At 50.1% G+C, this 23,875-nt stretch overlaps 1 protein-coding gene across 5 annotated transcripts in view; it reads left to right on the top strand.

The window, feature by feature from the left end:
- BNC1 (basonuclin zinc finger protein 1) overlaps window positions 1-23,875 on the top strand; it is a 55,742-nt gene that overhangs the window by 21,755 nt on the left and 10,112 nt on the right. For 2 of the 5 annotated variants that reach the window (XM_086711708.1, XM_086711707.1), the window contains 3 exons: window positions 230-378; window positions 20,572-20,671; window positions 22,038-22,273. In XM_086711708.1, the coding sequence (XP_086567834.1) occupies window positions 334-378; window positions 20,572-20,671; window positions 22,038-22,273 (381 nt within the window). In that variant the 5' untranslated portion in view covers window positions 230-333. Of the gene's footprint in view, window positions 1-229; window positions 379-1,420; window positions 1,544-2,398; window positions 2,605-20,571; window positions 20,672-22,037; window positions 22,274-23,875 lie in introns of those variants that run through there. The other 3 variants (XM_086711709.1, XM_025919797.2, XM_086711710.1) reach the window with 3 other exon arrangements.

Below are 23,875 nucleotides of genomic sequence, written 5' to 3'. Positions count from 1 at the left end.
AGCTTCTTGCTACAGTTAGCCAACGGGAGAAAGCACGAATCTTCCCAGTACCTGTAAGGCAGGTGACCTCAGACCCACTAGGAAGGGCACCTAGGTGGCCAGAAGGCCAGGTATGTGTGTCCAGCCTCCGGAGAGGCAGCAGGGCCCTCGGGACACCCAGGAGCCCAGGGACCCACGCCTTCTTCCACATACGCCCCCGTTTGCTCCTTTCCTTCCTCTTTCCCCTCAGGGGTCTGCGCCTTTCGGAGCCAGAACCTGGCACCCTCTGTCCACCTGACAGCAACTTGTTTTTCCCGTTCATCTCCCGTCTTCTCCCCCCACCTGAGATCAAGGATGGGTTTTGTTTCCCCCCGCCCAAGGACTGACACCAGCAGCAAGGTAGGTAAAATAACAGGGCAGGATGGGGAAGCGGGGCACCCCCCCCCCGCCCCCCGCGCCCAGCTTTTAGAGAATCTTTTAGGGAACTGAAATGGGAGAGGAGAGAAGGCCCGATCCCCCTCGGGTTCTGTGTCGTCCTGGTCAGGGCCCAGCTTCAGCAGCTGTGGGCCATCTCTGTGAGCAGCTTGGGGTGAAGCCTTCTCCACTCGGGCCCAGGAAGCCGGTTCTCCCAAAGGCTCCTCCCTCTCTGTCCCTGGGGGCCAAGCTCCTGTTTGGCGTTCCGGGACATTTCACTTCACTTTATCCTTAGCGCCCAATAGGAGAGGTCAAACTAGAATTCCATTTTACAGTGGAAAGAACCGAGGCTCAGAGAGCAAAGTCACTTGTTCCCGGGGCCGTGGTAAAGCCGGGGCTGTAACGCCGGGCACGAAAGGAAGAGGGGAGAGGGGTGTTTCTTGAGTTCCTGGAGCCTCCCGGGGACCCCGTCTCTCCACCTCCCGGGCCACGCACCCACACTTCCTCTGGAAGTAAACTTTCTGGTGGCGAGGGTGGCGCAGCCCTCTTCTTGGCCGCGGTGGGACCCCGAGGGCGCCCCGGGGTAGGTAGGGCGGCAGAATCATCCCCCGAGACGGGAGCCAGAGAACTTCAGAGCGTTGCGCCCTTCCCCGGGAGAGGCAAACACGGACACGTCTGGGTCTCCGCCGACAAGTGCCTTCAAGCCCGGCGGGGGCAGACACCTCCGCGCCGGCCGCCGGCGAGGTCTCCGCCGTCTGCGGGGGCACGGCCCGCGCCTCAGCTGCGCCCAGTTAGAGCGGCCGCGGGCGGCCGGGGCGGGAGGCGCTTCCCGGGCGGCGCGGCGGCGCCCGCGGCCTCGGGCGACGCGGCGGCCCGGCGAGGGGGGTGGGGAGGCGGGGCGGGGCGGCGGGGGCACCCCCCGGGGCGCCAGGGGGCGGGCGTGCGGGCACACGCGGTGCGCGGCGGGCGGGGGCGGCCACCGCGCCGCGCGGCCGGGGCGCCCGGGGAGCCGCCCACTTCGCCGCAGCGGGCCCCGACGGCCGAAGCTTGGATGCGGCGGCGCCCGCCGAGCCGGGGCGGACGCGGGGCGGCCCGGGCCGGGGACGCGCGCCGGTAGCCCCGGCGCTGCAGCGGCCGCAGGATGGCCGAGGTAAGCGCGGCTCCCTCCCCGGGCGCGGGGGGCCCCTCGGCGCGCGGGGCGGGGCGGCCGGGGTGGAGGGGGGGGGCGCCGCTCGGCCGGGCTCCGTCGGCACAGCCGGGGACGCGCCCGGGGCCACCTCCCGAGGGCCACCTGCGCGGCGGCGCGGCCCGGCCCGCGGGAGCGTCTCCGGGGCGCCGGGACCCGTCGCCGCCCGACGTCCCCGAGCCGCAGGCGCGCGCGCGAACCGGGCGGGTTCCCGGGGCGGCCTGGGCGCGTCCGGGGCGCGGGGTCCGCGCGAGCCCCGGGGGCGCCCGCCGCCCGGGACTCGGGGCCCGGGCGGCCGCGGCGAGCGAGCCTGCCCCGCGCGGCCCCTCGGCGCCCCCCGCCGCGAGGCCGAGGCCGTTCGCACGCGCCGGAACAGCCGCTGTTCGCCACGGGCCGTCTTCCTCCCCGGGTTTTGTTTCTCGAGAACTGGGCGCGCGGGAACCTCGGGTCGGTGTGAGACGTGCGGGCCCGGGGGCGCCCGATCTTTCGTGAGGCCCCGCGAAGCGCGCCGCGGACGGGTCGCTCCGACAGCTCCGGGGACGCCAGGGCGCGGAGGGGGTGCGGCCGCCGGGCTGCAGGCGCGAGGGCCGGGGCCGCGGAGCCGGCGGGCAGGAGCCGGGGCGGGACGGCGGCCGGCCCCGCGGAGGCGCTGATTTGCCCGCGCGCCCCGAGCCGGGACTCGGGCAGGTGGGGGGACAGCGCCGGGTCGGCTCCCGGGGGCAGGGGCGCGCGCGGCGCGCGGGCGGGGAGGCGGGCGGGGGGCGCCGCCTGTCCCCTGCCCCCTCGGGCGCCCCTGCCCCCGCCAGACCCCAGCCCCGCCGCCGGCCGCCTGGCTTTGCGTCGGCCCCTACGGATTTGTCAGCCAGATGTGACAAGATTGCGGAGAGGCGAGGGAAGGAGGAGATCTGATGTTAATCAGTGCATAGCTCGGAGCCAAACTTTCTCAAATGCGGTGTAGAAACATGCTCTTCTCATTTAAGGCATCTCTTTGTGGCCGTGGGGCTGCCACCGGTCGCCGTTTGACAGTTAAATGGAATGCCAACTAGCAGCCTTAATTGTTGGAGTAAAATTTTGTGTGTGTGTGTTTCGGGGGGGTGGGGGGTGGAGAGGTGAGTGTCAGACACTCTAAGGTTCAGTTATGTCCCCCTAGGTTTATGGCCGTGTTCACCGCAGCTCTGCTGAAGACAGGGCATTTAAACCGGGCCAGACGCCTGGTCGCAGCCAGGCCTCTGCTGTTAACACTTAAGGGGCCTAAAAAAAGGCCCCAGTGGTATCCTGGGAATCCCTGTCAGTGAGTGTGAGTGTGTGCGTGTGTGCGTGTGTGTGTGCGTGTGCGTGCGCGTGCGCGCGTGCTGGGGAAAACATGTGTTCCTGCATGCTCTGGGCCCACACAGCAGATGTAGCAACAAATTTTTTGTTTTTTAATATATTCTCATCAGAGTGACAAAGATTTTTGATTTGACAGTAAGTGAATTGAAAAATAGTGTTGGGCAGATTATCTTTCTCCTTTTTTTCTGGTGCCTTTTCATTCTTTGCTTCTCGTTTTAATTTGCTGTTGGAGCTCATGGGATCTTTTCAGAAGATCCCTTAGACTCTTCGCTTGCACTTAGATGCTTACGTGTTAAAACTTCTGCTCAGTGATAAATACACCGGCTTCTCAAATTGTCCCTTCCCGAACACGTTGATATATATTATTAAAACCTCATTTAAAGTGTAATATGTCAAAATAAAATTTTCGGATGTCGTGTAAAAAAAAAAAACCACATTACTTCAAATGTTAGCAATTGGTCAGGATTCTGATTTTTGCTTTAAATGGGTGTGAACAGATAGACACCATTTTTGCTCTGGTAAATATTGTTGATAACTTTATCTTTTCCGGCGTACCTAAGAGAGTAACATGTGAGTCATCATTTGATTTTTTATCTGATAGGTTTGCTAACTTTAATTTCACCGAGAAATTATTACTATTTGAACTCAACTGTTGGTTGAACGTGTTCCTGTTCTAGTTCAATGCCTGGAAAAGGTGGTGAAATCTTCTCTGAGCTCAAGCGCGGCTCATGCTTTGGGAACTCATAATTATGTTCAGACACCTGCATAATTTCATTTGGAAAATCATCCGTACCTGTAAATGCTGTTCCATTCAGAATAGCAAGGATTTAGCTAGAGGCCCCTCCTCCAGTCAGAAAGTGGTTAAGTTGGGAGGGGTTATTTGGCCCTTGATCCCTGCTAAGATGAGAAACAATCATGTTTGCTCTGGTAATAATTCACATCAGAAATGTTAACCAACATGAAATAATTCCTGTGGAAGCGTGAGGTTTGCATAGAGCGTTATTTTTATTTGTGTATTGAAGCGTGAGGTTTGCATAGAGCGTTATTTTTATTTGTGTATTGTTACAACTCTCTCGCGCAGCCGTTAGGCCGGCCTCGCAGGCCCATGTTCTGTGTCTGAGAACCCTCAGCTTGGAAAGGAGGATCCACCCCATTGGGTGAGAAAAGCCATAGAGATTTCCCTGCAGAACAAATCATAATTGTTCTTTAAGCATACTGTTATCATTTATGAATGCCTAGGGATAAACATAAACATCGTGAAAGTTCAGTTTGTCGGTAAGATTAAATTGCTGCATGTGGGGTGAGGGGCAGAAGTGTCTTTTAGCCTTTGTATATGGCTTTAGAAGCTATTTTGACAGTGGCCATTAAGCGAGTGCCTTGCCCTGAAGCTTCCGCAAGGTAAATTACTTGCAGGAGGAGGAAGCTTTACCCCCCGCCCCCCCGGGTGAGTTTTCACCTCTACAGATGGCATTTAGAGTTACTTTTGTCAGAAACAGCCCTGTTCAAGAAGACCTAGAAATACCCTAGGTTAGATGAAATCTCATTGCTGAGCCACACTTTTTTTTTTTTTTTTGATAACTAAGACCAAGATTTAGAGAGCCAGTATATTTTTTAATTACCTTCCTCCAAATACCCTATTGCAGATTTTTATTGTAGTTATTTATTTATTTGCCTCTTTTATTTTTGATGCCGTATCTGTGAGATGTTAAAGATAACTGGGTTCTGCGCGGAAGAGACATCTGGAAAGTTTTGTGGGGTTGTTTTTTTTTTTTTTTTTCCTTTTAAATTGGTTTCCACCTGAAAACCTTATCTTCTGTTATCTTGTCATCCTTTGAAGCCCTTTCTCCTAATTCTGGAAATCCTAAGTTCCCGGTGTAGCCCCCTTTCTCTGCATGGACACGTGCCTATTTTTATCCCCGAAAACCAAAAACAGAAAACAGTGGATCAAAACAAAGAGCAGACCCGCTGTGCCATGCTCCGATCTGGGGCCTTCTCAAACTTGGGGTGTTGCAGGGAAAAGGGCCACCGCCATTCTCGTCCACGCCTGAACTCATTATTTGAAAACCAGCCTAGCAAATCATAGGAGAAGTTTGCCTTGGGGGGATGATCTCCCAGGGCTAGCTTGAGGGCAAAGAGAGACGGAGGGATAAAATGTTGTCAAGGCCAGCTCCAAACAACCTATGTGGAAGGAAATGACTGTCTCCGTGAAGGTAAACTTTTCATTCAGGCTACTTTGTCTTGCATCTGGTTGTGTGAGTTTGTCTCCTCTTACAGACTCTCCCTTGGAGGATCCTTCCATACACCCAAACAAACATCACAAGTAGTTTCTATCTCTGCGCCAGCCTCCAGAAGCACTGGCCTGGTTCCGTAGCCCTCTGATGGTTTCTCGCGTTACTCGTTATGAAGATAAAATTTTTATACGGACAACTCGAGCGCTTCGTGATTCTCCAGGCTGGATTTTAAGGCAGTGACAAGGACGGTAATTTGCAAACTCTGGCCTTTTCTTTTTCAAAATTTCATTTTGAAAAATCTAAGGTCGCTTTTTGTTTCTTTTTTTTTTTTTTTTTAACACTCAGTTCTGAAAATCGAGTTCTCGTTAAGCCCTGAAAAGAAGTGTCTGCAAAATTTTACTTAGAAATGTTCACCCTTTCATTGTTATCTTGCAATGGACGTGAAGTTGCAATGCTTGCAGAACTGGCTACGTTCGTTAAAATTATCCTGAAGTATAAATGTCCTTTTTCTGTGTTGGTTTTTGTGTGTTTTCCCCCAGAGCTGTCTCTTGCGTTCAAAAGTTCCCTACACCTATAACGTCCCTCTGTTTTTTGTTACCAAAGGTTTCTGAAGATTGCCTCTGAGGTCCTCCCAAATTTAGGTTATAAAGGGGGGGGAAATGTGTACATATCCTTTTATTTCCATATAGTTTGTTGTTGTTGTTAGGTGTGTTTTTTCTAATGAAGAAATAATTGGTTAGGTTCATAAAGTAACACTTGCATATCTTTCTACTTTTTATATTTTCTGTTTTCGGAACTAATAATTTTAAGAAAAAAGGGCACAGCTGTTAGATGATTTTGGCACAGAGTTTATACTTTGATTTAAAGAGATCAAAAGAACGAGTATTTTCCCCACCATCCTCTTTGAAGACGAGCAGCACGAGAAGGGGGCAAGGGTGTCGCGCGTGCTTTCTCCTCACAGGTAGACTTGGCCCAACATCTGTACCTGCTCCCTCCCAGCTGCCCCTTCCTCTGCCAGACCCTTCCAGACCCTTCTCCCAGCCCCGAGCCCCCCGGGATCTGTTCTTTTCATCCCCCTGCTTGCAGTGAGAAAGCAGATTCTGTCGGGTGGGTCTTCGGTGGGGGTTTTGTATTTGCAAATGATGCCTCCTGGTTTCTGAGGCTTCCCGGGTCCCTTTTTACAACTGCGCTCATGGGAAAGGGGGTGTCTCCTTGCGGCTGGGAATCCCGATGGCTCCATGAAGCCAACAGGCCTGGCTGCCGGTCTGGACAGCACACGCTCAGCTCACCTGCTGTTGCCTTTCGAGGTGTGCTCTCGTGGCCCGGGGACAGAAGCCTCTACTCTGTGGCTGGCCTCCTGGGTTTCACGCTCATGTACGGAATGAGCCTAGGACCATGGCATTTCCTGGTCCTTGTGGAGGAAGCCTCCCCTGGCCTCATGCAGCACCTATAAAAGTTAACATAACTCTTGGGGCGCCTGGGTGGCTCAGTCGGTTGAGCGTCCGACTTCAGCTCAGGTCATGATCTCATGGTCCGTGAGTTCGAGCCCCGCGTCGGGCTCTGTGCTAACAGCTCGGAGCCTGGAGCCTGCTGCGGATTCTTTGTCTCCCTCTCTCTCTGCCCCTCCCCCACTCACGCTGTCTCTCTCTGTCTCTCTGTCTCCCTCTCCCAAAAATAAATAAACATTCAAAAAAATAAAAATTAAAAAAAGTTAACATAACTCTTGAAGGTCAGTACATGTTCTTTTTTTTTTTTTTTTAATGTTTTTACTTATTTTGAAAGACAGAGCCAGCAGGTGAGGGGCAGAGAAAAGAGGGGGAGAGAGAGAATCCCAAGCAGGCTCTGCACTATCAACGCAGAGCCCCCCGTGGGTCTCAGTCCCACGAACCAGGTGATCGTGAACTGAGCCGAAATCAAGAGTTAGTCGCTTCACTGACTGAGCTACCCAGGCGCCCCAAGTGTTGGTGTCTCCTTACCAGGATCCAAGTAAGGTCCATATGTTGTCTCTCTTAATCTGTAGGTTTACACTTCACTTTTTCCTTGCAATGTATCTGTTGAAAAAGCTGGGTCATTTATTCTACACAATGCCCCCCAGTCTGAATTAGTGACTGCTTCCTTGTGGTATTGTTTACATTATGGTTGTTCCTCTGTCCCCTGCATATTCTGTGCACCAGAGTTGACCAAGGGGCTTGATCTGATTCAGATCTGAACTTTTTTATTTCTTTTATTGTTTTTAATGTTTCTTTTGAGGGAGAGAGACAGAGTGCAACCAGGGGAGGGGCAGAGAGAAAGGGAGACCCAGCATCGGAAGCAGGCTCCAGGCTCTGAGCTGTCAGCACAGAGCCCCACACGGGGCTCAAACTCACAAAACGTGAGATCATGAACCGAGCCGAAGTCGGACACTTAACCAACTGAGCCATCCAGACACCCCAGATCTGGACTTTTTTCATAAGAACACCCCATCTGTAGTAGAACGTATCTTTCCAATCAGAGGCAACTGACCTGGTTGTCAACTTCTACATTTGGAATTGTGGAATGGTAGTATTCTAATTCTTCATTTATTTATTCACTAGATACTTCTATAAAGGGAATCTCTGTCTCATCAGTGGTTTGCACGATTTGTATAAAAAAGGATGTATACTTGGGACACCTAAGTGGCTCAGTCAGTTGAGTTTCCAACTCTTTTTTTTTTTTTTAGTTTTTTTTTTTTAACATTTATTTTTTTTTGAGACAGAGAGAGACAGAGCATGAACAGGGGAGGGGCGGAGAGAGAGGGAGACCCAGAATCTGAAACAGGCTCCAGGCTCTGAGCTGTCAGCACAGAGCCCGACGTGGGGCTCGAACTCACGGACCATGAGATCATGACCTGAGCCAAAGTCGGCCGCTTAACCGACTGAGCCACCCAGGCGCCCCGAGTTTCCAACTCTTGATTTCAGTCAAGTCGTGATCTCACAATTCGTGGGATCAAGTCCTGTGTCAGACTCTATGCTGACAGCGTGGAGCCTGCTTGGGATTCTCTCCCCACTCCCCTCTTTCTGTCCCTCCTCAGCTCACAAGTGCTGTCTGTCTCTCAAAATAAATAAACCATTTTTTTAAAAAGGATGTATACTTGGGGCGCCTGGGTGGCTCAGGCAGTTGAGCGTCTCACTTTGGCTCAGGTCGTGATCTCACGGTTCGTGGGCTCGAGCCCCACGTCAGGCTCTGCGCTGACAGCTCGGAGCCCGGAGCCTGCTTCCGGTTTCTGTGTCTCCCTCTCTCTCTGCCCCTCCCCTCTCTCTCAAAAATACATAAACATTAAAAAAAATTTTTTTAAGGATTTATACTCGATCTATCCCTTTGTTTACCAGGTTTGGGGACAATGAATTGGTTCCCTAGCATTCCCTAAAGGCAGCTAATGATTTTTTTCATTTGTCTTTAGTATCTCTTGACTTTCTAGATTTGAATATAGTGAATGAATCATGTGAGGTTTTGACAAATTCAAAAACTTTATTCTCTGCTGTCATTGACCAGTCGAGCTGTAGAATTTTATTCCCTGATGAACACATACACCCCCTAGGACAGACACTGGGAGTTCCTCAGCTTTGTATCCCCGGGAGGCTCCTTGTAATTATCAGTACGTAGTAGATGCTTTAAAAACAAATGAGAACCACCACCGCCAACAAAAGCAATTTGTTAAATAAATTTGTATCACTTCGTTAACTACTCGTGCAGAAAGATGGCATGAACGTCTGGTCTTGTGTCTCTCCCTAGGTGGGCTTCCGTCCAATGCTGCCAGCTGCCTCCTACGAGAAGCCCACCTGGCCTTTCTCTTCTCTTCCTCCCAGTTGTCCTTGTCGCCCGTCTGGCAAATGATGATACTGCGTTCAGAATCCTAGTTGTGCCTCTGCAAGTTGGTGTATGTAACGAAAACAGTGGAAAAGTTAAAAATTGAAAGAAGTTAGAGAAAAAATGGGAGGAGAAGAGTTAGGGAGCAAAAAAAAAAAAAAAAAAAAAAGGCAAATTCTCCTAAAAGAAGCAGCACAGAATGTATCTAAGAAGTAGAGACCTCCCCCCACCCCTTCTTGAATGATGCAATTTCCGGAACCCCGAAGGCTGTCTCTGCAGCCACAGAGAGAATGGGGTGACAATTTTGCTGTAAGTGAAGAGAAACCAGGTCCCCTCCCCATAAGCTGAGGGTGGTCCAGCTGCCTTAGGAGGTGTTTCGTGTTATAGATCCTGACTGGCACGGTTTGATCTGCACCAGACTCTTCTGAGACTCAAACATATTAACAATCGTCTGTATCAGCATTTAAAAACGCGGCTTGGAAAAACTTGAAATAGTTTTATTCTAAAGCTTAATGACTTCAAAAGTGATTTGTGATTTAGCAGATTGGGTCCTTTGGCTTTTTATGATCCTTATCACCGAGAATCTGGCACAGCCTTGGAATCTCACACTTAAGAGAGGGCAGCAGGCTCTAAACTTGGCCTTGGTGATTTCTCCTAGTTAGGCATTTTTACACGATTTTTATGTGGCCCTCTCCATCGCCAGCAGACAGCCTGTGTATAAATTAGGAACTACTTTTGGCTGCTAGTAAAGGCTCCCAAATAACAGTCGCCATCCTTCCTGCACAGCCGTCCCCCAGGGCATGACCGCAAAGTTGCCTCATGGTTACAAAATGGCATCTCAAGTCCAACCATCATATTCTTATCCCAGGATGGAAGGAGGAGGACAGCAAAGAAGTGTCCCAGCTGACTCAGCTCCCATTTACAAGGGGTTTTCTGTAAAGCTCCACCTGGTAACTCCTACTTGGATACCATCGGCCAGTACTTCATCACCTGGCCCCCAGCAGAGACTCAGAAGGGAAGATGAGACGAAAGGCTATGGGATGGGCATCTGTAATTCGGAAGCACAGTGCCACTGCCGTCTCGGTTCATTCATTACTCTCTCAGATAACACCAGTGCAGGGCTTACGAAGGATCCGGCCCCCTGCTAGCGGCTGGGTGTTGTTGGTTTGGGGTTTCAGCTGGTCCCTTGCCTCTTTTTGGAGCGATTCATTGTGCAGCAACTTCTATGGAGGGTTTTGTAATAGGTAGTTTTGGTAGCTCTGTCAGTGGAGTCAGACCACCAGAGCCCAGAGGACCCACGAACCTTGCTGTGATTCAGCGCTCTGGTTGTACCAATCGGTCTCTGCGATTCTTACCTGTGTATCCTCATTCATATGGCTGATAGAACTCCAGGGTGGGCAGAAACAGATAGCCAGCCTGTTTCCGTCAGAGTCCAAGGCATGGAGCTGAAGGTTTTGTGGTTTAATGGGAAGTAAGACCTAAGTCACCTGAAGCCACCAGTACCCTTTACCACCATCCCGGGAAAGAGGCTCATTGTGGCGAGGGGCGAGGCGTGCAGGCTCCCCACCTCTGCCTCCGGAAGTAATCGTTTCAACAGGCAAATCACACTCATTTCATATCTGTTTTCAAAGGATTACCGAGAACAAACTCCAGAGTCCTCGGCCTGCCCCTCAAGGTCCTCTGCAGAATGCTCCCTGCCACCTCTCTGACCCACATTTCCTACCATTAACCGTACTCACTCCGTCTACATAGGTTCTGGCTCCTTTTCTGTTCCTGAGCACTCAGCCTCTTTTGTGCCTCAGGGCCTTTGCCCTTGTCATGCCCTCTGCCCTAAAACCTTTCCTCCCTCTCCAGGTCTTCACTGGCTCCTAGCCATCCCTTGATTCTGTTCAAATGTCACCACTTCAAAAATCTTCAGTGATGACCTTATCTCAAACGCACTTACTGGGGCGCCTGGGTGGCTCAGTTGGCTGAGTGTCTGACTCTTGGTTTCGGCTCAGGTCACGATCCCAGGGTCGTGGGATCCAGCCAGCCCCACGGCAGGCTCCACACTAAGTGTGGAGCCTGCTTGGGATTCTCTTTCCCTCTTCCTCTCACCCTTGCTCACTTCCTCTCTCAAAAAAATAATAGTTCTTAAAAATATTGGAAAGGCACTTACTTATACCCCATCCCGCCATGCCACCCAGTAAAACTGCTAGCATCGTTCTGTGTCGTTTTTTCATGGCACTAGCTTCCTGGGAAATGGTGCTGATTATTTACTTGTTTATTTTCTGTCTCCTCGGGATTATGCCCCTGGAGGGCAGGGACCTCGTCCGTCTTATTCAACACTTTGACCCCCAGAGTTTCGAACAAACAGTTCCTGGCTCATTAATGTTCAGTAACCACTTATTCATTTATTATGAAGTCTCTTGAGAGTGTGAAACTTTGGTGTCCTCAATGCAGGCTGATAATGCCTCACTCTCCGAGTTGCCGTAGGCATTAGATGAAACCTTAAGTGTAAGCACGGTTTGCACCGAATATGGATGTTTCAAGGTATACCCTGCCTCCAGTGTCCAGATTGGAGACGACCCTGATAGGCTGCAAGTTCCTTGGCTCCCTCAGCCTTAGGATGGGGATAGTATTACCTACCTCCCAGGGAGGTTGGAAGAAAGAAACGAGACAGTACACGAGCATGCTTCGTGCAATACCTCGCATGCAGTTAAGTGCTCAGGAAAGCTCACCAACCGTACAACTTTGGGAAAATCACTGACCTTCCGTATAAATATAAGTTTCCTGAGAATAATCCCCTCCCCACGACGACGTAGGGAGGGTTACGTGAGAACACCTATTCACACTACCACGCGGAGGGCAGATGCCGGAAGGACACCTTGCCTCACCGTTGGCCTCAGAAGCGTCTGGTAGAACTTTCCGTGATGATGGGTGCGTTCTGTATCTCCACCATCCAGTGTGGTGGCCGCTAAACCACATGCGTCTGCTGAGCACCCGAAACGTGGCTGGTGTCACCAAAGAATTGAACTTTTGATTCTGTCTTATTATAATTAGCGTAAGTAGCCACATTTAAATTTGGCCATTTGAACGACTTAGACGGTAGCGAGCGGCCACCGTATCAGACAGGGCAGAGTGAGGACCGGGAGCCGACGCAGCTGCCCGGCCGGTACGCAGTTCGATCCTGTGTCTAAGCCGCTTCACAGACGGCTCCCCTCAAAGAGGCAACCCCGTGGACCTGGAAACCCCGAAGAGTCTTGCTGAAATTGTGTGTAATTTTGTTCCTTCCTCTTCCCGTCTCTCCCTGAGACTCTCCCCGCTGAAGTCCTTATCTTGAGAGATAGGAAAACGTCTGCATGTACAGGAGATGAGTCGGCTTTGAAGCGGAGGCACACTCGTTATTCTCCAGCTCCGTCGTTCGAACCCCCTCGGAGGCCTGCACCGTCCAGCGGTGGATGTCCGTGTGGCTACCCGCTGCTGCTGGCGATTCAAGGCAGCCTGTCCTGACCGGACGCCTGGTCCCCAAACTGGACGCAGAGCAGGGAAAGGAGGGAGGGACAGACAGACCCTCACACAGAACCTAAAAACGAGGTCCCAGCTTTCCATCCCGACACTGCAGGTAACCACTCGTCTGTCACATGCCAGGGGCATCGGTGATGTCTGGAGCACAAGTGACAGTTACGGACAAGCACGCCAGAACCTCGGATGTTGATTGGTGGCACATCCAAGTGTCTAGTAACAATTCGGAAATAGTCTGATTAAAATGAGTGTGTAAAGGGGCGCCTGGGTGGCTCCGTTGGTGGAGCATGAAACTCTTGACCTCGGGGTCAAGCCCCACGTTGGGTGTGGAGATTACTTAAAAAATAAAATAATTTAGGGGCACCTGGGTGGCTTAGTCGGTTAAGAGTCCGACGTCAGCTCATGTCAAGATCTCACGTTTCGTGAGTTCGAGCCCCGCGTCGGGCTCTGTGCTGACAGCTCGGAGCCTGGAGCCCGTTTCAGATTCTGTGTCTCCCTCTCTCTGCCCCTCCCCTGCTCATGCTCTTTCTCTGTCTCTCAAAGAGAAACAAACGTTAAAAAAAATTTTTTAAATGAGTGCATAAAAAAGCAATTATCATGTCTTGATGAGTTCAGAATGTTGTAAAACATCTGCTTTATGTTTCCGAAGAATGGAACAAGTATTAGGATTCCTAAGGAAAGGATGTACATTTTTTTTTTAAATTTTTTTTTTCAACGTTTATTTATTTTTGGGACAGAGAGAGACAGAGCATGAACAGGGGAGGGGCAGAGAGAGAGGGAGACACAGAATCGGAAACAGGCTCCAGGCTCTGAGCCATCAGCCCAGAGCCGGACGCGGGGCTCGAACTCACGGACCGCGAGATCGTGACCTGGCTGAAGTCGGGCGCTTAACCGACTGCGCCACCCAGGCGCCCCAAGGATGTACATTTTAAGAGTTTTCCGTATCGATTTGCATGAGTACTTTTCATCCTGTAATTAGAATTTTTGGGTTTGATTTCATTTTAGAAGTGTTAATTTCTCTTTAAATAATGGTGCTATAATTTTTGCCACATTGTGGGAATTCCGATATGAGTGGGAAAACCCTGGGCCCTTAATATCGGAAGTTTTCTTAAGGCACTGTAATTAGCTTTTTTTTAGTTCATAAATAATTCCTCTGAGATTTATCTCCATGGATATATAATGAGCTTTATTAAGCCTTATTCAAATAGGTTCATATAGAGCCACATGAATATTTCTTATAAAACAGCATTCATGGGGCGCCTGGGTGGCTCAGCTGGTTGAGCGTCTGACTCTGGCTCGGGTCATGATCCCATGGTCTGTGAGTTCGGGCTTCACGTCGGGCTCTGTGCTGACAGCTCAGAGCCTGGAACCTGTTTCAGGTTCTGTCTCTCCCTCTGTCTCTGCCCCTCCCCTGCTCATGCTCTCTCTCTCTCTCTCTCTCTCTCTCTCTCTCTCTCTCTCTCTCTGTCTCCCTCACAAAATACATAAACATTTTTAAAAAACAGCATTCATACATTGGGTTTATGTCCCCATAGATACAAATCTGTCCCTAAACTAGAAGCTGCTAAAAGCAAATAGTCAGGATAGGTCAGTGGGTCTTGACCGCAGTCTGGAAAGATTTGGGGTTTTCGCAACCGTAAGAGGGAGACGCGTTTCTGTGGCATCGGTGGGCAGAGACTGGGGACATAGCAGTCATTCCACAGCACACAGGACAGCCACCGCCACCAAGAATTATTGGACTCAAAATGTCAATAATGCTGCAGTTGAAAAACCCTGAGTCAGATGTCAAGAGATACAGAAAAAGTGAGTTTGAATCTCAGGCTATGAAATGTGCCTGGAGTTGTTCCGTCTGAAGTTTCACCGTGCTGGGCCCGAGGTAGGATCACCCAGAGTTTCCTGAGGCTTTGCCTGAGTGAGAGCCTTTTAAGCAGAATCTTTAGGAAGGAGAGGAAGTATGTGCTGAAGCACGTCTTTTTTCTCTGATTGGAGCAGGGTCCTACTTTCTGCATCAGTGAATGTGAATTTTCTGTGTATGCTTCCAGCATCTTGCTGGCAAAGAATGAATGGCATCTTGAGGGACAGGATCCCCAAATAAGAATTTCTCTGCTTTTAAAAATCTTTTGAGGGGCACCTGGGTGGCTCAGTCCGTTAAGCGTCCGACTTAGGCTCAGGTCACCATCTCGTGGTTTGTGGGTTCGGGCCCTGTGTTGGGCTCTGTGCTGACAGCTCGGAGCCTGGAACCTGCTTTAGGTTCTATGTCTCCCTCTCTCTGTGCCCCTCCCCTGCTCATGCTCTGTCTCTCTCCGTCTCTCAAAAATAAAGAAATGTAAAAACAAAACAAAACTTCCTTTGAAACAGCCCTGTCGATGGGAAGGTAGGTTGTGAAATATTGCAGAGGCTTAGTGCGGAATATGCTGGTAGCTGTGGAGAATACAGATGGCTGCTTCCTTGGTCAGCTGGCGTTCAGAGCCGCAGGGACGTTTGAGAATCCGGACAGCATATTAGGTGTGCTGCAAACAAAACTAAGGGTGCCTTTCCAGTTCTTGGGACGGTGTGTAACAGGCATTAAACCGGTCCTCTTTTTCTCCTCCCGGTCGAGATAACTATGTAATTACGTGTATAGGAATATAGACGTATGCGTCTGTGTATTTAACACATCCGTTTACATGTATAGGAGTAGAATCTCTGTAGCCAGAAGGTGAAATAATTTCTGGCTCTAAAGCAGTAATTTCTCAATCTTTTTGTCATTACTCCCCGTATACCCGAGGAGACTAGATTTCTTATTTTCCTAATTGTGCCTCCCCCCCCCCCCCCGCCCACCCAGGGGAGTTTTAGTATTATACCACGTTCCGGTGTTCTGTTTACGTATGTGTTTCTGTGCTTTATATATATACCTCCTCCCCGCAAGGCCAGTGTTCACCGCCTCGGGATGGTATCACCCCGGAGGAGAAGGCGTGGATTATTACCGTAAGAGGACGTTGTGATCACAGGGAGTTCTCTGTAGGATATTGGATGGCTTTACAAAGAGCAAACGTGTTTTCTGTTTTCCGATAGCCTCTGGGAGGGATCGGGTAACGCACTGCTGTGGGCCGTGTACCTCCGTTATGAACAGCCCTGTTCCTTCGCCTGAGAAGTTCTTGTCTGATTGATCTGCTCGGGCCCATTGTAATCCAAAGGGAGTCATAGAAAACAGTCAAATCAGGGAGATTTTTAACCTGTATTTAAGCCAGCTCACTGATTTTTTAAAAAATCTTATTTTGGGAGTGCCTGGGTGGCTCAGTCGGTTGAGCTTCTGCTCAGGTCATGATCTCCTGGTTTGTGGGTTCGAGCCCCGCGTCGGGCTCTGTGCTGACATCTCAGAGCCTGGAGCCTGCTTCGGATTCCGTGTCCCTCTCTCTCTGCCCTTCCCCCACTGGTGCATGTGTGCGCGCGCGCGCGCTCTCTCTCTCTCTCTCTCTCTCTCTCTCTCTCTCTCTTTCTTAAATGTTTATTTTTCAGACTCTCTCTCTTAAATGTTTATTGATTTTTGAGAGAGACAGAGTGCAAGTGGGGGAGGTATAGAGAGACAGAGGGAGACACAGAATCCGAAGCAGGCTCCAGGCTCTGAGCTGCCAGCACAGAGCCCGACATGGGGCTCAACCTCACGGACCGCGAGATCATGACCCAAGCTGAAGTCGGACACCCAACCACCTGAGCCACCCAGGCACCTCTAAAAAAAATTTTTTTTTTTAATTTTTTTTTTTCCAACGTTTATTTTTGGGACAGAGAGAGACAGAGCATGAACGGGCGAGGGGCAGAGAGAGAGGGAGACACAGAATCGGAAACAGGCTCCAGGCTCTGAGCCATCAGCCCAGAGCCCGACGCGGGGCTCGAACTCACGGACCGCGAGATCGTGACCTGGCTGAAGTCGGACGCTTAACCGACTGCGCCACCCAGGCGCCCCTAAAAAAAATTTTTAATACAAAAATAAGTCTTTATTTTTTAGAACACTTTCAGGTTCACAGCAAAATTGAAAGTACAGAGATTTCCCATATACCCCCTGGCCCCGCATATGGACAGCGACCCCCTCCTTATCCACATCCCCCACCGGAGGGTACATTTGTGACAATTGATGAACCCACTTTGACATGTCATTATCACCCAAAGACCACAGTTTACGTTAGAATCCACTCTTGGTGTTGTACCCCCTCTGGGTTCAGGCAAGAGTATAATGACACATATCCGTCATTATAGTATATCGCACGGAGTATTGTCATTGCCCAAATATCCTCCGTGTTCTGCCTGTTCACAGCCCCCCGCCCTCACCTAACCCCGGTCAAGCATGGAGCTTTTTACTGCCTCCATAGTTTCACCTTTTCCAGAAGGTTCATGTAGCTGGAATCACATAGTGGGTGGCCTCTTCAGACTGCCTTCTCTCCCTTAGCAATATGTATTTAAGGTTCCTCTGTGTCTCTTTGTGGCTTGATACAACTCGTGTCTTTTTAGCACTGAACAACATTCCGTTGTCTGGATGGACCGTAGTTCACTTATCCATTCACCCCCTGAAGGACATCTTGGTGTTTCCAAGTTTTGGCAGTGATGACTAAAGCTGCTGTAAAACATCCACGTGCAGGTTTTCGTGTGGACGTATGCTTTCAGCTCCAGCGAACAGAATTTCTGGGTCAGACGGTGAGGGTACGTTTGGCTTGGTAGGAAGCCACCAGACCGTCTTCCAGAGTGGCTGCACCATTTTGCATTCCCACCAGCAGTGAGTGAGCGTCTCTGTTGCTCTCCTCGTGAGCATCTGGTATTGTCAGTGTTCTGGACTTTGGCCATTCTAATAGGAGTGTAATGGCCTGGTTTCTTCAGTAATATTTTTATTAAGACAATTTACTTACCATAAAATTTACCCTTATAAAGTATACAATGGAGTGGTTCCACTATGTTCCCCAGAGATGTGCAAGCATCACTACTATGTAATTTTAGAACATCCCCTTCACCTTAAAAAAGCAACTTGGCCAAAATTTAAAAAAAAAAATTTTTTTTCAATGTTTATTTATTTTTGAGAGAGAGCATGAGTAGGGGAGGGGGGGCAGAGAGAGAGGGAGACACAGAATCTGAAGCAGGTTCCAGGCTCTGAGCTGTCTGCAGAGAACCGATACAGGGCTCGAACTCACGAACCGAGATTGTGACCTGAGCCGAAGTCAGACACTCAACCGACTGAGCCACCCAGGCTCCCCATTGCTGGTCAAAATTTAAAACATCTGTGCTTCATAGAACACCATGAGGGACGTGAAAAGATAATCCACAGGTGGGAGGAAATATTTGCAAATCATAACCTGTTCAGGGACTTGCACCAAGAGTATATAAAGAGCTCATACAACTCAATACTAAAAGACAACCCAATTGAAAAATGAGCAAAGGATCCGAATAGATGTGTCCCTAGGGAGGATCTACAACTAAATGGGCAATGAGCTGCTGAAAAGATGCTGAATGGCATTAGCCGTCAAGGAAATACGAATTAAAACCACAGTAAGAGACTACTTCATACCCAGTGGGATGGCTGTTACAGAAAAAGACAGACAACAAGTGTTGGGGTCGTGGAGACATCGGATCCCTCGTACATCACTGGTGGGGATACAGAGTGGTGCGGCCACTTTGAAAAACCACTTGACAGCTTCTTAAAAAGTTAAGCAGAATTACTACACGGTAACCCAGCAGTTCCACTCCTAGGAATGTACCCGGAAGAAATAGAAGTGAATACGTATGTCCACCGTCAAGTTATATGCAGGATTCCTTCTGGGGGTGATGGAGACGTTCCGAAATTAGATCATGATGTTGGCACAACTGTGCACGTGCTAGAAATCACAGATTTTGCACTCTAAGTGGGTGAATTGTAGAATTGCGTCTCAACTTAAAGCTGTGTTTTGGGGCGCCTGGGTGGCTCGGTCCGTTGAGCGTCCCACTTAGGCTAAGGTCATGATCTCACGGTACGTGGGTTCGAGCCCCCCGTCAGGCTCTGTGCTGACAGCTCAGCGCCTGGAGCCTGCTTCGGATTCTGTGTCTCCCTCTCTCTCTGCCCCTCCCCCGCTCATGCTCTGTCTCTCTCTGTCTCAAAAATAAATAAAAACATTAACAAAAAAAATTGTAATTTAAAATTTTTTTTTCAACGTTTTTATTTATTTTTGGGACAGAGAGAGACAGAGCATGAACGGGGGAGGGGCAGAGAGAGAGGGAGACACAGAATCGGAAACAGGCTCCAGGCTCCGAGCCACCAGCCCAGAGCCCGACGCAGGGCTCGAACTCACGGACCGCGAGATCGTGACCTGGCTGAAGTCGGACACTTAACCGACTGCGCCACCCAGGCGCCCCCAAAAAAATTGTAATTTAAAAAAAAAAGCTATTTTTAAAAAGATCAGAATAGGGGTGACTGGGTGGCTCCATCAATTAAGCATCTGACTCGATATCAGCTTGGGTCATGATGTCACGATTCATGAGATCGAGCCCCACATCAGGCTCTTTGCTGACATCACAGAACCTGCTTGGGATTCTCTCCCTCCCTCTCTCTCTGCCCCTTCCCTGCTCTCTCTCTCAAAATAAATAAATAAACTTTTTAAAATATATAAAATAAAATAAAAAGATGAGCACAAACAAAAAGAATAAATCCCCCCCCCCCCCCCCGCCACCCATTAAACGTCCCTCCTCCCCACCTGCACAGCCCCTGGTAACATCAGGAGATTGGCCTCATCTTGATATTTCATGTAAATGGAATCCTGCAACCTGTGATGTTTTGTCCTTGGTTTGTTCCACTTAGCATCTTTCCCTGCGTGCTGTAGTACACGGCAGCACCTTGTTCCTTTCCATGGCCTAATAATACTCCATCATGGACCCATTCATCAGTTGACGGACATTGGGGTTGTTTCTGCTTTTGGGCCACTATAAGTATTATGCTGCTGTGAACATTCAGGCACCAGGTTTTATGTGGGCCTGTCTTTTCATTTCTCTTGGGCATGTGCCTAGGGGTGGGACTGCTGGGTCATATGGGAACCCCGTGTTTAACTTCTGGAAGAACCGTCAGACTGCTTTCCAAAGTGGCTGTACCATTTCTACAATCCCGGCAGCAACTGATTTTTAAGTGAAGACTAGATACACACTCTTTACGCTGGGTTTCCCGAGTCCTGGGATGGAGTCTACCCTTCCCTGTCCCCATACGGCACCGCATAGCCCCTCAATTGGAAGATGGAGGAACCCCCCAAATGCACACACGCACTCCCCAGGTTCAGGGCTCTCCGGAATCGTGGAGATTCCGCCCAGCAGCTATTCCCCAGAGCCTCTGTGTCGGGACTCCTGTGAGAGCTTTCTCTCTTTAGTAATACGTTATATTCTTCAGGCCTCTATCCCCTTTTGAGGAATTCATCTTAGAAATATATGGGAAGCTTGTTCTTAATACTAGAACTTAGCTGACAAGAACCTCCCTGTCTTCTCTTTCAGCCGTGTGTCTGCACAGCGTGCACCCCCACCGTGCTCCCCACTGCACACCGGGCACCCCCACACACGTGCAGCACTTGAACGTGCAGCTGGGCGTGTGCACAGGGCTGTGAGCCACACAGCCCAGAGGGTGGAATCAGGGAGTCCTCAGTGTGCTTGGCCACATCGTGTCCACCATCTGGGTGGACTTTTAGCCTGTACCACACGTTGGGGGGTAACCACGTCCACATTTGGATAATTCTCCATTCAGATCACACTCTTTCAGATCATCCAGGGCGGCCCCTGTGTCACCGTCTGGGGCGACTGCTTTGGTCAACATAGAGACTGGCGAAAATAGGACTGTTCACCCCTCCCGTGCTCTTAGTAACAAGCAAGGTGTCCCCTCCCAGCCCGCGCTCTCCTCTTACGGAACTGGTTCCCAGCCCATTGTCGCATGCAGAGCAGCTGGTGACGTGTTCCTCGCCTCCCGGGCCACTGCTCATCTTCCCGGGGCACCGCGTACCCGCCTGGGTCTGGGACACGGTGGGCACACGCTGCTCGGCGAATGTCACTGAATGGAGGACCGACCGCGTGGTGTTCGGCAAAGCCCTGTGTGTGTCACTCACGCTCCCCGTGGGCCTGTGTTCTCTCCCGCAGGCTATCGGCTGCACTCTCAACTGTAGCTGCCAGAGTTTCAAGCCGGGGAAGATCAACCACCGCCAGTGTGAGCAGTGCAGACACGGATGGGTGGCCCACGGTAACTATGTGTCCTCTTCCCGTGGCCTGTCGTGCTCCCTCGGAATAACCTAGAGTGGTTTGGGAACGGCTAACGTTAAATCCCTTCCCAGACGGCGAACCCTTGTGTGTGGCCCCGATCTCTGGCTAACAGGCCAGGAGCTTTGTGTACGATCCCTTTGAACCTGAACGACCCTGCGTGAGGGGTGTGCTGGGTCATTCTGCAGCGACAGCAGCTCATGCAACGGCCTCCAGGGTTGCCAGATACAACCCAGAATGCTCAGTTAAATGTGAATTTCAGAGACACAACAACTTAAGCTTAACTGTGTCCCCGTGAATATTTTTAGTATAAACGTATCCCACTCAGTCACTGTTTATGTGAAATCCACGTTCGTGTGTAACTGGGCGTCCTGTATTTCAGTTTGCCAAACCCCAGAACCCCACACCAGCCCTGTGCAGCTGGTGAGTACTTGCAACGTGACTGGTGTGGCTGAAGGACTCCATTTCCAGTTTGATTGAATTTAATGAATGAAATGGTTTAATAAGGTAAAAATAATTCAGTAAAGTTAAACACGTTAAACACGTTAAAGTTAAAAATAATTCAGTAAAATTAAAAGTAAAGTTATTTTTCAGTTTAACTGAAAAATAATTCAGTTAAAGTTAAAAAAGTTAAATAAATTTAAGCAGCCGTGCGTGCCTGATGACTGTCACATTGGACGGCATAGATTTCGGTGGCTTAAATCGGCAGAGCCTGATGACTTGGACGACAAGGCAGAGCCTGATGACAGACGAGGGCACGAACCCAGATCCGTCAGATCTTCACCGGCAGACCCTGTTCTTCCTGATTTTTCTATCTTTTGATTATGCACCTGCTGCATTTGTCTTCACTCCTTGTCCTTGTGTCTGTCCTACGTGGGGCTATTTCTTACTCCTTAGGGATGACACAGGGAAGAAAAAAGAATCTCAAGCCGGGCCGTTTTATTTTAGAAGTTCTTGTGAATAATTTAGAGCCTGATAGCTCTTAAGGTGGTTAATCAAAGGCGCCTACGTGGCTCAGTCGGTTAAGTGTCCAGCTCTTAATTTCGGCTCAGGTCATTATCTCATAGTTCGTGAGTTTGAGCCCCACGTCGGGCTCCATGCTAACAGCACAGAGCCTGCTTGGGATTCTCTCCCTCCCTCTTTCTCTCTGCCCCTCCCCTGCTCACGCACTCTCTCTCTCCCTCAAAATAACTTAAAAAAAAAAAAGATTGTTAACATTTGCATGTTACTGTTTTTTTCTGTTGGAACACACACCTGAGAGCTCACACTAGCCTACCACCTTCTCCGTGTTTCTCTTAGCAGTAGGATCTTTACAAATGGACTTTCTTTTCTTCAATTTGATTTTTCAGCTCTAAGCAAGCTGAGGATCCCTCCCGTGTATCCCACAAGCCAGGTGGAGATTGTCCAGTCCAATGTGGTGTTTGACATCAGCAGCCTCATGCTGTACGGGACCCAGGCCATCCCTGTTCGCCTGAAAATCCTACTGGACCGGCTCTTCAGTGTGTTGAAGCAAGATGAGGTTCTCCAGATTCTCCATGCCCTGGACTGGACCCTTCAGGATTATATCCGTGGATACGTGCTACAGGTATGGTGAGCGTGGCCATAGTTCTCCTGGAACGTCGTCTCGAATCCATGTTCCAGTAAATGATGGAACCCGGTCGCCTGTAGTGCTCCAGTCATTGGTGGGCATCATCCCCTTAAATATTTTTCCTGGGGTGCCTGGGTGGCTCAGTTGGTTAAGCATCTGACATCTGACTCTTGGTTTCAGCTCAGGTCACGATCTCATGGTTTCGGGAGTTCGAGCCCATGCTGGGCTCTGCACTGACAGTGTGGAGTCTGCTCGGGATTCTCTGTTCTCGTCCTCTGTCTCTGCCCCTCCCCTGCTCATGCCGTCTCTGTCTCTCCCAAAATAAAAAATAATAATAATAAACTTAAAAAAAAATCTTTTTAAAAATTTTTTCTAATGGCTTAAGCCCCCACCTCGCGTTCTGGGGAAAACGCAGCGCTTTCCCCCAGATACCCGTGAAACTTCCGGATGTGGGAGCAATTACATGTTCTCTGACTCAGATTCCACCGAGCTGGCCCTCCTGCAATGAAGCGTTTGCCCCACGTTACTGTCCGTCCCCAAGCCACCTACTGACACAAGGCCCTGCCTGTGCGAGATTTTACTGAGGGTGTGGGTGGGGGAGAACAGGAGTTCCAGAACCGCACGGCGGACCGTTAACAGCTTCCTGCTGCCCCACTTCCGGTCTTCCTTCCCGGGCTCCACCCTCCTGGGATGTGTCTGCCTTCCGGCTCCCGCTCATTCTCTCGCTCCTGGACTCCCTTCCGGCCCCCGCACGTGTTCTCATCTCTCGGCTGTGCCGTGCCCTCCTCCCCTTCTCCCCTTCCGTTATTTTGCAGAGTAGTCTTACCTCCTCCTCGACCAGGTCGTGGAGGTAGGCCTCACGTGTCATATCTGCAAGCAAAGGACATCCTTCCTGGTACGAATGGTAGCATTTCTCTGACATCTGACACAGCTGCAGCTTTTTTCTTGCTTTGACATCCACGCTAGGAAATGTCACAATTTCCCTGAAACGGACATTCGCTTCAGTCTCCTCCAGGTAGGCCGTGTCATTAACACGAACACTTACAACCATTTATCGACCTGGACCTTCTTCCGGTAAAATCTCACAAGGCAGGTCAATTATCCCCATTTTCCAGCTGAAAAGCCAGAGGCTCCAAGTGCCTCTGAATCGTGGCCAAAGCCACTCAGGTCATACGTGGCCAACCCAGGATTTGAACCCGTTTCTTTCTAACCCTGACACCCACAATATTCCTCTAAAGGCATATTTGCTCACCTTGGATGCAGGACCCCCAGCAGGCTCAAAGCAACCTTTTATGTAGAGTAGCATTATGATCTTACATTATGACATAGATCAATATTTAATGATCCTAATAATCTTGCTTTCTAGTGTTAGGATTAAAAATATGGAATCAATTACCTTGAACCTCTAGTGCATCAAAAATTTATGATGTTACATCCCTCATCATCTTCAGAACTCTTACATGCATTGTGAAAGATCTCAGTAGGCCATCAAATACATGTTCTGTGATAAAATATTTATTGTAGTTTTGGGAAAAGTTAGGCCTTGCTAGAGTTTGAAAGATCTCCAACACTCCAGTGTAATTAAATCTCTGCTTTGCA

The sequence above is a fragment of the Puma concolor genome, chromosome B3 (genome assembly GCF_028749965.1).
Source record: "Puma concolor isolate L17-30 chromosome B3, mPumCon1.1.hap2, whole genome shotgun sequence".
In the NCBI taxonomy this organism is placed as follows: Eukaryota; Metazoa; Chordata; class Mammalia; order Carnivora; family Felidae; genus Puma; species Puma concolor.
This window is presented reverse-complemented; position numbering and strand designations above follow the sequence as displayed.